Raw genomic sequence first — 15,181 nt, forward strand, 5'->3', positions numbered from 1 at the left:
ATTTGAATTATATTCGGTTGGTGTGCTATGTTTATATCCTTAGCTCACAGCTCCCATGGAGTCTATACCCAGGCTGGGGCCTCGTGATGGTTGTTGTCATTAGGAGTTGGAAAGACAGCACAAACTGATCTGGGACCAGTTTACTCCAACATTGCTTAGCCTTGGTTGGTAGACTGAAATCTACTTCTCTTCCAACTTTCTTCCTTACATGTTCCCCTCTGGTCTGGATGGCCAGAGTTCTGTGGCCAAATCACCCCCAGACCTGGAGAGGAAGTGTTGGGGGGGGTGGGGTTGTGTGTGGGTAGGTGGAGGAGACTGGGATGGAGGTTAGGGAGAGGGAATGCCATGACTGGTTTGGAATGTTCCAGAATGTGCAGTCTGAGGGGGAGAAGAGAAGTTAGGCTACATGGGTACAAGACCTTATTGAATGGGTGAAAACACTCCAACACACACAGTCATGCATGTGTTGCTCTCTAACAGACCTGTGTGTTTTGTCTGTGTTTCAGGATGGCTCCTACCTGGCTGAGTTCCTGCTGGAGAAGGGCTATGAGGTGAGAGAGACTCCCAGGGAGAGGCTCCCAGACTGGGATTCACACCCTGCCTCTCTCTTCTGTGCTCCAGACATCCACACTGCTATACACACGCACACATTCCCTAGATAAGCTCTATCCGAATTCCAAACAGAGCTGTCGAGAGAAGACTGACAGGCAGACTCACACCTCAGTCACATCAGATATATACAATATATATATATATAAGTATGTATGTATGTATGTATGTATGTATGTGATATATATATATATATATATATATATATATATATATATATATATATTTAATTGAACCTTTATTTAACTAGGCAAGTTAATTTGAACTTTTAACAGGGCACACGTGTTAATTGAAATGAAGCACTATTCTCTCCAATCTCAAAAACATTTGTGAAAAAGGCTCAGTGCCGTTTTCTTCACTAGGGAGGGTGCCGGACTATTGAAAATGGAGGTGCCAGTAATTGTGACACCTATTTTTATTCGATTTTGTTTTATTAACTTGTTAAACAACATTTCTTTCTCTTAGCAATTGTCTTAGTATATTTTTTTGGAGCATGCAATAATTTAGCTCAGTATTTGTATGATTTATTTTATGCAGTCTATTTTGCTCATCTTTATCGAGGGTGCCAATCATTTTGGACCTGCCTGTAACCCTTGTAACCGCTGTGTGACACTGGCTCTGTTAACCTCTGACCTTTAACCTCGGGGTCAGACCATTAACCAGGAAATGGCTGTTATTATATGGCCAGGAGCGAGGTCATTCATCACTTTCACCTGCTGCTGTTACGCACTGTTCTCAGGGGCACAGCTCCATCAAAGTCAACATGGCCTGTTGGTCACACAGTTTTACAGGGGGCTGCTGACTGAATAGGAGTACGTAGCTAAAACTCTTACTATGTGACTTCTGTGACTTCTTAAAACTAATTTACATCCGACACAAACATACCCACACTCTCCGGTCTAGCTCTGGATCTGTTTTCTCTGCAGTAGCTGAATTATTTAATTTTCCCTGGATGGTTAGCAGTATCCCCCGGCCCCCAACTTTTACATATTTTATTTAGCAGATGCTTTTATCCAGAGTGAAATTCAATTAGTACATTTAACAAAGGTAAGTAAAACAACCACGTATCACCATCATTGCACGTAAAGCCTTCTTCAAAATAGCCGCTATCTTCACAATCAGGGGGGATGATCGAGGCGCAGGCAGGAAGTGGAGAGTGAATAAAGGAAGTGAGGTCCGGGCACGATGTCTTCTCAGTAATGTGCTCCCAGTCATACCAGCCCTGCTCTTGTGGAACCAGCCCACAGTGGACAGGAAGTGTCTTCAGGCACCACAGGAAGTGGCTCTGCTCCAGGCTCCAGACTGGGGACTCGTTGCGAGGGGGGATGATAGAGAGACGGACAGGCAGGCAGGAAGTGGAGAGTGAATAAAGGAAGTGTGGTCAGGGCACAATGTCGTCTTAGTAATGTGCTCCCCAGTTCCCCAGCTATCTCTTCACAACAGAGCTTCCTATGCATCCCCAGAACTCCCCCAAAACCACCACCACTCCCTCACATGTAGGTTGGGACATGGGGAAGGAGAATGTTTGGAGATTGTAATGAATCCAATATATCAGGGGTTGGAACCAAAATAATTTTTCAATCGTTTCGTTCTGAACAGAACTACTATTTATTTTTTTTCATTCCACTTTTCCGACCAGCAAAATAAAGTTTGATCCTCTAAACCTTGGCCGGTATATTTAGTTCCTTTCTTTTCCTTTTTTAACCTGTGAAATCAAGTGTTTTACATTTAGCTCATTAAATGACTTCACCAATCAGTGCCATCAGAGCAGGCAAGCAAGTTGTTTACATGCGTGATGGACAAACAAGTGTAGCCTATGGCACAAGATGCGACAAAAATGTTGCAGGTGGGGAGAAAGCTAGGAGGAGGCTTGAAACGCTGGACATCTTGTTATGACATTATATGAATTAGGTCCACAGAATTAAACCTAGGAGGAGCGGCTTCTATGGAGGAACTTTGAATGTCCTTTGAGCTAGCTAGCCAACAAGCTTGTGTGTGCAAAGCGGCACCAGAATAAAAAACACATCTTACCTTTTTTGCAGTAAATCAATCCAACATGAAACGTGATAACTAGGGCGATGGTATCCTTAACTAGCAATGAAAAAGTTCATCCCTTCTTCTCTAGCTAATAAAAAAATATCTCCCTATCTTCTGAATCAAGCTTGTAACGTCAATACAGTAGCCTATGGTAACGTCAGTACAGTAGCCTATGGTAACGTCAATACAGTAGCCTATGGTAACGTCAGTACAGTAGCCTATGGTAACGTCAGTACAGTAGCCTATGGTAACGTCAGTACAGTAGCCTATGGTAACGTCAGTACAGTAGCCTATGGTAACGTCAGTACAGTAGCCTATGGTAACGTCAGTACAGTAGCCTATGGTAACGTCAGTACAGTAGCCTATGGTAACGTCAGTACAGTAGCCTATGGTAACGTCAGTATAGTAGCCTATGGTAACGTCAGTACAGTAGCCTATGGTAATGTCAGTACAGTAGCCTATGGTAACGTCAGTACAGTAGCCTATGGTAACGTCAGTACAGTAGCCTATGGTTCAGAGGGGGGAGGGGCAGGTGGCCTAAACACACGCTTGCAAAGATTTTGAATCATTTTGTCAGTGACCGAGTGAGGGCTTTGCATAGGCGCTTTGTTGCATTTGTTGTGGGACTAGAAAAAAGTGCCTGGCACGTAAAATAACATTATTATTAACCGGTTCACATGCTTTTGAAATAATGGTTCTGTTCTAGAACAGTATGGATCACTTTCGTTCCATTTCTGTTCCTTGGAAAAAATAAAATGTGTCCCTGAGCCCGTTCCAACCGCTGCCTAGAGCACTCACACACACTATTTTATGTCTGTGTAAAACTGTGTGTATTGTGTATGTGTTGACTGTGTAGTGTGTATTCCCCCCCTGCAGGTTCATGGTATCCTGCGAAGATCCAGCTCTTTCAACACTGGTCGTATTGAGCACCTGTACCAGAACCCCCAGACACACACTGAGGGAAGTAAGTACTGACCTTCAACCTTCTGACTTTCAACTCTTCTTTAGTTAGTTACAGTTCAGCTGGAGCTTTAAAGTTACTCTCTTTATATACTCTACATATACAGTACTGTTCTTATAAAAACAATAAAAATGATTTCGTAGTATAAGGTATTGTTAAGTTCACAATTAAGTTGGGGTAAGCCTAGCGAACTAGGAAAATATGAACCATACTAAAAACGTTGCCATACTAAAATGCCCAGTTTTATTTTTGCTACTTAGATGTGCAGTGATAAAATGATAACAGCATTACTGTAAGTTTGTTGAGCTCCTCTAACTCATTATCATTATTATCACCAGAGGATGGAACTACAGGTGGCCGTAAGTGTAATTTTACAATGATTCAAACATCAGGTTGGTTATCTGAAATGGGAAAATGGGTGTCTTCTGAACAGTAGCCTCCACTATTGCTACTCTGATTATACCTCTTTAGTTGGTCTTTTTTGGTGTTGATGCTGTCTCATTCACTGTAATACTGGAAAAAAACTAATAGTAAATGAAATGTAATGGTGAAAAATGCCATCTCTGTGTTTGGGATAATAGTCACGTTAACATCAAAAACCAGACGTGGATTTTGCTCTATAGCGCCAGTCGTATATGTATGCCTTAAGGTGAAGGGGTGTTTTACTCTCTGAGATCTCTCTTACAAGCTTTCAGATTTCAGTTTTCAAATTCTCAGAACACTCGGACAGAGAGATGTGATTGGTGAGACCTGACAGCCATTGATGATGTCACTATTAGCCATTTTATCTTCAGGCACTGGAGCAAACAATTCAATGTGCCTTTTAAATCACCCTCTCTGTCATGACTGTGCTCTTTTTTTCCCCAATTTGTTTTCATTGATTTGACCTACGAACTATGAACTCAAACTCCAATCTCCTTACTGTGTATTATCATTATAAACCGTATCTATTACAGTGGAACAAAAAAGTATTTAGTCAGCCACTAATTGTGCATGTTCTCCCAATTAAAAAGATGAGAGAGGCCTGTACATTTTCATCATAGGTACACTTCAACTATGACAGACAAAATGAGACAAAAAAATCCAGAACATTTTTAATGAATTTATTTACAAAAAAAAAATAAGAAAGATAAAAATAAAAAAAGAAAATAAGTATCTGGTCACCTACAAACAAGCAAGATTTCTGGCTCTCACAGACCTGTAACTTCTTCTTTAAGAGGCTCCTCTGTCCTCCACTCGTTACCTGTATTAATGGCACCTGTTTGAACTTATCAGTATAAAAGACAACCTCAAACAGTCACACACCAAACTCCACTATGGCCAAGACCAAAGAGCTGTCAAAGGACACCAGAAACAACATTGTAGACCTACACCAGGCTGGGAAGACTGAATCTGTAATAGGTAAGCAGCTTGGTTTGAAGACATCAACTGTGGGAGCCATTTATTAGGAAATGGAAGACATACAAGACCACTGATAATCTCCCTCGATCTGGGGCTCCACGCAAGATCTCACCCCGTGGGGTCAAAATGATCACAAGAACGGTGAGCAAAAATCCCAGAACCACACGGGGGGACCTAGTGAATGACCTGCAGAGAGCGGGGACCAAAGTAACAAAGCCTACCATCAGTAACACACTATGCCACCAGGGACTCAAATCCTGCAGTGCCAGACGTGTCCCCCTGCTTAATCCAGTACATGTCCAGGCCAGTCTGAAGTTTGCTAGAGAGCATTTGGATGATCCAGAAGAAGATTGGGAGAATCTCATATGGTCAGATGAAACCAAAATAGGACTTTTTGGTAAAAACTCAACTCGTTGTGTTTGGAGGACAAAGAATGCCGAGTTGCATCCAAAGAACACCATACCTACTGTGAAGCATGGGGGTGGAAACATCATGCTTTGGGGCTGTTTTTCTGCAAAGGGACCAGGACGACTGATCCGTGTAAAGGAAAGAATGAATGGGGCCATGTATCGTGAGATTTTGAGTGAAAACCTCCTTCCTTCAGCAAGGGCATTGAAGATGAAACGTGGCTGGGTTGTTCAGCATGACAATGATCCCAAACACACCAGATCTCAACCCCATAGAAAATCTTTGGAGGGAGTTGAAAGTCCGTGTTGCCCAGCAACAGCCCCAAAACATCACTGCTCTAGAGGAGATCTGCATGGAGGAATGGGCCAAAATACCAGCAACAGTGTTTGAAAACCTTGTGAAGACTTACAGAAAACGTTTGACCTCTGTCATTGCCAACAAAGGGTATATAACAAAGTATTGAGAAACTTTTGTTATTGACCAAATACTTATTTTCCACCATAATTTGCAAATAAATTCATTAAAAATCCTACAATGTGATTTTCTGGATTTTGTTTCTCATTTTGTCGGTCATAGTTGAAGTGTACCTATGATGAAAATTACAGGCCTATCATCTTTTTAAGTGGGAGAACTTGCACAATTGGTGGCTGACTAAATACTTTTTTGCCCCACTGCATGTGAATCAGATCATCTTTGCCCAGATGAGGCAAAACTCCATTGAGAAGTGATTCACTGAATCCAGTGCTTGAATCCAGTCGACTGACAAGATTCACTCAACTTTACCGGAACAGAAAACCCCAAAGGCCACCCACCCAAATGATCTTCCCGTTAACGTAGTATCATCTACTCACTGTACGTTTGTTTCAGGTAGTGTGATGTCGAGCTTTTCAACAGGTGTGGGTTAGTTCTTTCCAGGTTTTGCTTTTGATCAGTAATGATCTGTAATAGTTGTTATAAGCTATCATTGTCTTCTGACAGGTGCCCTCACCCTGACATAACACAATGAATATATAACTTATCCTGTGGTGTTGGTGAGCTCTTTATGGTACCTGGGTGAGGTGTATAGTTATTATTGCCCTTAGTAAGAGTTTGTGTGTGTGTGTGTGTGTTTCTCAGACATGAAGCTACACTATGGGGACCTGACAGACAGCACTTGCCTGGTGAAGATCATCAACCAGGTTAAACCTACAGAAATCTACAACCTGGGAGCCCAGAGCCACGTCAAGGTAGGACATCTACTTCCACAATGCTTTACATTAGACTTTATTCACACCATGGACATGATAGTTCTTAATCCAGGCTAGCTCGGGGTATGTGCTCCAGTCTAGTGCTAAGACTTTCCTCACGTTTATTCGAGCATAGGAAAAATAGCCTTGACTTTTGGCGTAATGAGTTTGAATTCCCTCTGTGAATGTTTTAATACTTTTGTGTATTTTTTTCCATTTGTATTGACTGCTACGTGGGTCATAATATTGTTAAACTAGAAACCCAAGCTGAAACATGGTAATCGGGGCTGTAAATCTGGAGAGGATATTGGGGCTGATGAGGCAGGATGTAGTGGTTCTTGTGTGTGTGTTTGTCTGTGCGTGTGGCACAATGTCCCTTTTGTTGGAGATCTCCTCCAGTGGATCCCAGGAGAACCCTGTGTAACGCCTACACCTTCTGTACTGCCCCTGCAGACTCTGGGATCTGAACAACACAAAGAACCGCATTCTGTGTGTGCGTGTGTGTGCGCGCGTGCGTGTGCGCGCGTGCACATGCGTGTGTGTGTGTGCGTGCGTGTGTGTGGTGCATGTTTGAGAGAGAGAGACCATGACTTTGCTCTAAACCACCTATGTGGACGATCCTTCCTGGACCCGACATGGACACATACATACAGAGTAGTTTCTGTATTTCTTTGTTTGTTCACTAGTGAGCCTATGCCATCCCAGACTCCTGAGTCGCTGGCTGGCTAATAGACGAGCCCTCTGGATTACTAGCAGGAAACCATAGTGACGTTTCCAGTCTCACCAGAGAGGAAAAGATCATTCACAGGAGCTACTCATCGCTCTACCTCACTTCCTCTCTCTGTGTCAGAGCATTGTATTTTTTTATTTCCAGGGAAACCCGGAATAGTTAGCCCTGTGTGAGTCAGTCTATTACATCTCTGTATTTTTGTGTGCTCTGTGTTTTCGTGTGAGTTTGTCTGAGTGGGTGCTTGTTTCCTCAGAGAGTCATTAAGAACAGTACTGCTAGGAGGGAGTAGTTAGGGAATTGTGGACGGACACTGGAGGGCTAGGGACCCAGCCAGCTGCAACATCAAAAGACAATCACTAAAGAAACACAGCAAACATAAGGGTTTTCATTAAGATACTTATCCCTATCTACCATAACAGGGCTCTGAGCTCTGAGTCCAGTCTAAAATTAGATAGACAGTAGGTTAATTACAGTCACTATTACGCTTCTGTCATCTCAATCTGTATTTAAAATATATTAGTTGGAAACTTCCCATTTGAAATATGCATGACCAGTGTGACTACATGTGTCGACAGGGGCTATAATGATGGTAATAAAATGATAATAAATGTTATATCAATCTTAAATACCGGCTTAGGGGATGAATACTTTGGAAACTTCCCTTTTGAAATATGCATGATGCTGTGTGAATGCAGGTGTGGATAGGGTGTTGATATGAATGGTTAAAACATCAGTCTGAACACAGTTTCATTGTTTTCTCTCACTGAGGCGCTCTGTCAGGTACAGAGAAGGAACAAAAGACCAAAGGTGTCTGTCTAAAACAGCCAATCAACTGTAAAACAGCCATTCACATGCAGCTGTCAGGGGAGAGTGGCGGTAGTATGGAGCTGAATTATTAACACTGACTGAGGAGGGGAAAAGGAAGTGAGAGAGGGACACGGAGGGGGTGACGAGAGAGGGAGGGGGTGACGAGAGAGGGAGGGGGTGACGAGAGAGGGAGGGGGTGACGAGAGAGGGAGGGGGTGACGAGAGAGGGAGGGGGTGACGAGAGAGGGAGGGGGTGACGAGAGAGGGAGGGGGTGACGAGAGGGAGGGGGTGACGAGAGAGGGAGGGACATGGAGGGGGTGGAGAGAGAGGGAGGGACACGGAGGGGGTGACGAGGGAGGGAGGGACACGGAGGGGGTGGAGAGAGAGGGAGGGACACGGAGGGGGTGACGAGAGACGGAGGGGGTGACGAGAGACGGGACACGGAGGGGGTGGAGAGAGAGGGAGGGGGTGACGAGAGACGGAGGGACACGGAGGGGGTGACGAGAGAGGGAGGGACACGGAGGGGGTGACGAGAGAGGGAGGGACACGGAGGGGGTGACGAGAGAGGGAGGGACACGGAGGGGGTAACGAGGGAGGGAGGGAGGGACACGGAGGGGGTGTCGAGAGAGGGAGGTACACGGAGGGGGTAACGAGGGAGGGAGGGAGGGACACGGAGGGGGTGTCGAGAGACGGAGGGACACGGAGGGGGTGACGAGAGGGAGGGGGTGACGAGAGAGGGAGGGACACGGAGGGGGTGGAGAGAGAGGGAGGGACACGGAGGGGGTGGAGAGAGAGGGAGGGACACGGAGGGGGTGGAGAGAGAGGGAGGGACACGGAGGGGGTGGAGAGAGGGAGGGACACGGAGGGGGTGTCGAGAGACGGAGGGACACGGAGGGGGTGACGAGAGAGGGGGTGACGAGAGAGGGAGGGAGAGGGAGGGGGTGACGAGGGAGGGAGGGAGAGGGAGGGGGTGACGAGGGAGGGGGTGACGAGAGAGGGAGGGACACGGAGGGGGTGGAGAGAGAGGGAGGGAGAGGGAGGGGGTGACGAGAGAGGGAGGGACACGGAGGGGGTGGAGAGAGAGGGAGGGACACGGAGGGGGTGACGAGGGAGGGGGTGACGAGGGAGGGAGGGACACTGAGGGGGTGACGAGGGAGGGACACGGAGGGGGTGACGAGGGAGGGAGGGACACGGCGGGGGTGGAGAGAGAGGGAGGGACACGGAGGGGGTGACGAGAGGGAGGGGGTGACGAGAGAGGGAGGGACACGGAGGGGGTGGAGAGAGGGAGGGACACGGAGGGGGTGTCGAGAGACGGAGGGACACGGAGGGGGTGACGAGAGAGAGGGGGTGACGAGAGAGGGAGGGAGAGGGAGGGGGTGACGAGGGAGAGGGAGGGGGTGACGAGAGAGGGAGGGACACGGAGGGGGTGGAGAGAGAGGGAGGGACACGGAGGGGGTGACGAGGGAGGGAGGGACACGGAGGGGGTGACGAGGGAGGGACACGGAGGGGGTGACGAGGGAGGGACACGGAGGGGGTGACGAGGGAGGGAGGGACACGGCGGGGGTGGAGAGAGAGGGAGGGACACGGCGGGGGTGGAGAGAGAGGGAGGGACACGGAGGGGGTGGAGAGAGAGGGAGGGACACGGAGGGGGTGGAGAGAGAGGGAGGGACACGGAGGGGTTGGAGAGAGAGGGAGGGGTTGGAGAGAGAGGGAGGGACACGGAGGGGATGGAGAGAGAGGGAGGGACACGGAGGGGGTGGTGAGAGAGGGAGTGGGTGACGAGAGGGAGGGAGTGACGAGAGAGGGAGGGACACGGGGGGGTGACGAGAGGGAGGGGGTGACGAGGGAGGGAGGGACACGGAGGGGGTGACGAGGGAGGGAGGGACACGGAGGGGGTGGAGAGAGGGGGAGGGACACGGAGGGGGTGGAGAGAGGGGGAGGGACACGGAGGGGGTGGAGAGAGGGGGAGGGACACGGAGGGGGTGGAGAGAGGGGGAGGGACACGGAGGGGTTGGAGAGAGAGGGAGGGACACGGAGGGGGTGGCGAGAGAGGGAGGGACACGGAGGGGGTGGAGAGAGAGGGAGGGGGTGACGAGAGAGGGATGGAGTGACGAGAGAGGGAGGGACACGGAGGGGGTGACGAGGGAGGGAGGGACACGGAGGGGGTGACGAGGGAGGGAGGGAGGGACACGGAGGGGGTGACGAGAGAGGGAGGGACACGGAGGGGGTGACGAGAGAGGGAGGGACACGGAGGGGGTGACGAGAGAGGGAGGGACACGGAGGGGGTGGAGAGAGACGGAGGGACACGGAGGGGGTGACGAGGGAGGGATGGAGGGACACGGAGGGGGTGACGAGAGACGGAGGGACACGGAGGGGGTGACAAGAGACGGAGGGACACGGAGGGGGTGACGAGAGACGGAGGGACACGGAGGGGGTGACGAGGGAGGGAGGGACACGGAGGGGGTGACAAGGGAGGGAGGGAGGGACACGGAGGGGGTGACGAGGGAGGGAGGGAGGGACACGGAGGGGGTGACGAGGGAGGGAGGGACACGGAGGGGGTGACAAGGGAGGGAGGGAGGGACACGGAGGGGGTGACGAGGGAGGGAGGGAGGGAGGGACACGGAGGGGGTGACGAGGGAGGGAGGGACACGGAGGGGGTGACGAGGGAGGGAGGGACACGGAGGGAGGGAGGAACACGGAGGGAGGGAGGAACACGGAGGGAGGGAGGAACACGGAGGGAGGGAGGGAGGAACACGGAGGGAGGGACACGGAGGGAGGGAGGGAGGGACACGGAGGGAGGCGAGGGACACGGAGGGGGTGACGAGAGACGGAGGGACACGGAGGGGGTGACGAGGGTGGGAGGGAGGGACACGGAGGGGGTGACGAGGGAGGGAGGGAGGGACACGGAGGGGGTGACGAGGGAGGGAGGGAGGGACACGGAGGGGGTGACGAGGGAGGGAGGGACACGGAGGGGGTGACGAGGGAGGGAGGGACACGGAGGGGGTAACGAGAGAGGGAGGGACACGGAGGGGGTGACGAGGGAGGGAGTTACACGGAGGGGGTGACGAGAGAGGGAGGGACACGGAGGGGGTGACCAGAGAGGGAGGGACACGGAGGGGGTGGAGAGAGAGGGAGGGACACGGAGGGGGTGACGAGGGAGGGAGGGAGGGACACGGAGGGGGTGACGAGAGAGGGAGGGACACGGAGGAGGTAGAGAGGGAGGGACACGGAGGAGGTGGAGAGAGAGGGAGGGACACGGAGGGGGTGGAGAGAGGGGGAGGGACACGGAGGGGGTGGAGAGAGAGGGAGGGACACGGAGGGGGTGGCGAGAGAGGGAGGGACACGGAGGGGGTGGAGAGAGAGGGAGGGACACGGAGGGGGTGGAGAGAGGGAGGGACACGGAGGGGGTGACGAGTGTCAGTGTGTGATGGGTTTCCGCTCCAGTGAGGGTACAGTATGTGGTGTATCGGGCCAGCCTCACGTTCAGTCAGCTAAGATAAGCAGCAGTTCATACTACCGAAAATAAAGTGCTTAAAACATCCTCTTATATCAGCATCCTTCTACTCTTCTCTGCTCCTTTTATCCCTTGTTCTTTCTTCTTCTTCCCACATCCGGCTTGACTGTACAGTAGCTCCCACGCCAGTGGTTCACTGAAGGCTGGGTTTACCGCGCCTGTTTTCCTCAAATCTGGGAGGGCTTTTAAAAAGCCTCAACTGTTGTTGGTTTTGTTTGTCTTTGTAGTTGTATTTCTTATAGATCCCCATTATCAATCTTCATGGGGTCCAGCAAAATGAAGGCCGTTATACATTTAAAACATTACAATACATTCACGGTGAGTAGTCATATTATGTAATGTGACGTCTGTGTTGGTAAAAGTATTTGATTTAATAGTACCAAGTTGCATTGTGTGTGATTCTGTGTGTACTTTATAATGAATCCATTGCTTTGGGATTCCCGGTGCGGTGAGGAGAGGATTTGCCCTGGCTATTACCTGTGATTTGGGAAGTCATTGCCTATTTGCTTTTGTTTTGTTCTTGAGGGCATCCTAAAATGCACCCTAGGGAGTAGACCTGGAGGAGACAGTAGGGTTTAATAGCCAAATAACCTCGCTGTTTAACCACAGAGAAACAGTTCTTTTAGTTCATCTATACATTTCCCTATTTCTCTAAGTATACTATTTAATTATACTGTGGTACAGTTAAATGTTCTAGTATCACTACAGCCCCCCCACTACCCCAGATCATCAAGGCTGAAGATAACATGCCCTGGGCATAGTGTGATGTGTGATTATACGAGCTGCTTTATGCGAGATGAGAGCAGAATGCTTCGTGTTGTGTTCCCCTTAACACCCCATTGGCTAGGTTTACCCGCGCTCTGATTGGTGTTTACATTACCATCCTCCAATCATCCCCTCCGGTAGCACGCTCAGCTCTCTCTCTCTGTGTGTATGTGTGAGTGAGAAACTGCCTCATTCCGTGCCTAAATAATTTGATTATATTGAGATTTCTTTGCTTATGACAAATTGTTCCTATTCCTTACATGAACAAGACAGACTGGCCTGATTTGCCCTTGTTGTCTACTCACTGTGGTCAGTCAGTCTAGCTCGGCCCCTGAGCAGTCAGGAAGGCAGAGACACCTATAGGCATGTTTTGAAAGGTTGGTTCTTGGTGGACTGGGCTGGCTTCACTAGGGTGAAAGTTAACTTTAAATTAAGAATAGACTGCTCCATGCCAAGATAAGCAAGTCTGTCCTTTCCGTGCTCAGTGATTTGAAATGAGGGGAGAGGTTGTTTTTCTACTACTTTATGGGACAGATTTATACAGCATCTGTAAAAATGTTATATTTTATTTTTAAGCCCGGAAACATTGTCTTGACTTTTACTTTACATTTTTACCTTTTTTTCTTTCTGGTAATTAGGAGGTGCGAAGTTACTTTTAGTAAATCGCTATGAGAGTGATTTTTATTTAATGATTGACAGACAGTGTGTCTGACTCAGGTACTAGACTTGCCTATAGAGAAAGGCCTATTACTACAGTGTACATTACAGGACTGAGTGTAAGACCTTAGTTCCTCCTGTGACAGATAGATGGCAGCAGGGAGGGATCATTTTATTTTATTTAACCTTCCAATAAATTCTGCGTGGTTACAGGGTTAAAACAGAATCCACTCAAGGATTTAAAGCGCAGAGGAAGGCGTACAGTATATCGACGGTGTCAGTACCTTTTTCAAACGACCAACATCTATTTCTAGTGGTCAGGCTGTGCATGGCATTCAGTATGACGCAAATGAGTCTCCTCCTTGATAGGGCCCTTCTTGTCTATCATCAGTACAGACTCATTCATCCACATACACACACATGGTGACAGAAGCTCATTTAGTAGATGTGTAGAGCTTACACACTTTGTGCAATACACACTAAGGCTTCCTTTACTAAAGAGGCGTAATGGGTTGTTTGTGTAATTTTCTAGTTTGTTTTGAGTTTCCTTCCGAGTGTTGGCTGCGGCTGGCTTGATTCTTAGCCCATGAGCTGGTTGAGCTCTATTACCGTACAGCTTAAATGTAAGTCTATGAATTAAACTGCAATACAAATATAAATTGGTAATACCAGTGTTGTAATTCTTCCTTAGAAGAATCATCTTCCTTAGTTAAAAATGTGTTTTTTTGGTGTGTGTGTGTGTGTGTGTGTGTGTGTGTGTGTGTGTGTGTGAGAGAGTGTGTGAGAGAGAGAGTGTGTGTGTGTGTGAGAGAGTGTGTGAGAGTGAGAGGGTCATTTGCTGCATTACTAACTTAATTCACTGTAATGTGTTGTGATCTCACTTAGGGCTGGGCGATATGGCCAAAATATTATATAATGGTATTTGAAAACTAATTGGGCTATTTTACTGTTTTTTTTTTTTTTTAACGTTTTTGTATAATAAAAGTAGTACATTTGCTTTATGAGTAGTGAGTGATCCTAGGGTGCTTTATGAGTAGTGAGTGATCCTAGGGTGCTTTATGAGTAGTGAGTGATCCTAGGGTGCTTTATGAGTAGTGAGTGATCCTAGGGTGCTTTATGAGTAGTGAGTGATCCTAGGGTGCTTTATGAGTAGTGAGTGATCCTAGGGTGCTTTATGAGTAGTGAGTGATCCTAGGGTGCTTTATGAGTAATAAGTGATCCTAGGGTGCTTTATGAGTAGTGAGTGACCCTAGGGTGCTTTATGAGTAGTGAGTGATCCTAGGGTGCTTTATGAGTAGTGAGTGATCCTAGGGTGCTTTATGAGTAGTGAGTGACCCTAGGGTGCTGTATGAGTAGTGAGTGATCCTAGGGTGCTTTATGAGTAGTGAGTGATCCTAGGGTGCTTTATGAGTAGTGAGTGATCCTAGGGTGCTGTATGAGTAGTGAGTGACCCTAGGGTGCTTTATGAGTAGTGAGTGACCCTAGGGTGCTTTATGAGTAGTGAGTGATCCTAGGGTGCTTTATGAGTAGTGAGTGACCCTAGGGTGCTTTATGAGTAGTGAGTGATCCTAGGGTGCTTTATGAGTAGTGAGTGATCCTAGGGTGCTTTATGAGTAGTGAGTGATCCTAGGGTGCTTTATGAGTAGTGAGTGATCCTAGGGTGTTTTATGAGTAGTGAGTGATCCTAGGGTGCTTTATGAGTAGTGAGTGATCCTAGGGTACTTTATGAGTAGTGAGTGATCCTAGGGTGCTTTATGAGTAGTGAGTGATCCTAGGGTGCTTTATGAGTAGTGAGTGACCCTAGGGTGCTTTATGAGTAGTGAGTGATCCTAGGGTGCTTTATGAGTAGTGAGTGATCCTAGGGTGCTGTATGAGTAGTGAGTGATCCTAGGGTGCTTTATGAGTAGTGAGTGATCCTAGGGTGCTTTATGAGTAATGAGTGATCCTAGGGTGCTTTATGAGTAGTGAGTGATCCTAGGGTGCTTTATGAGTAGTGAGTGACCCTAGGGTGCTTTATGAGTAGTGAGTGATCCTAGGGTGCTTTATGAGTAGTGAGTGATCCTAG

General features: G+C 48.3%; 1 protein-coding gene across 2 annotated transcripts in view; it reads left to right on the forward strand.

Annotated features, from left to right (window-relative positions):
* Nucleotides 1-15,181, forward strand: part of gmds (GDP-mannose 4,6-dehydratase) — a 256,515-nt gene that overhangs the window by 26,257 nt on the left and 215,077 nt on the right. The window contains exons 2-5 of one of the 2 annotated variants that reach the window (XM_036978541.1): nucleotides 507-551; nucleotides 3,523-3,610; nucleotides 3,946-3,966; nucleotides 6,533-6,642. In XM_036978541.1, coding sequence (XP_036834436.1) covers nucleotides 507-551; nucleotides 3,523-3,610; nucleotides 3,946-3,966; nucleotides 6,533-6,642 — 264 coding nt within the window. The remainder of the gene's footprint in view (nucleotides 1-506; nucleotides 552-3,522; nucleotides 3,611-3,945; nucleotides 3,967-6,532; nucleotides 6,643-15,181) is intronic. The other variant, XM_036978542.1, reaches the window with a different exon arrangement.

The sequence above is a fragment of the Oncorhynchus mykiss genome, chromosome 5 (genome assembly GCF_013265735.2).
Source record: "Oncorhynchus mykiss isolate Arlee chromosome 5, USDA_OmykA_1.1, whole genome shotgun sequence".
NCBI classification, from domain to species: domain Eukaryota; kingdom Metazoa; phylum Chordata; class Actinopteri; order Salmoniformes; family Salmonidae; genus Oncorhynchus; species Oncorhynchus mykiss.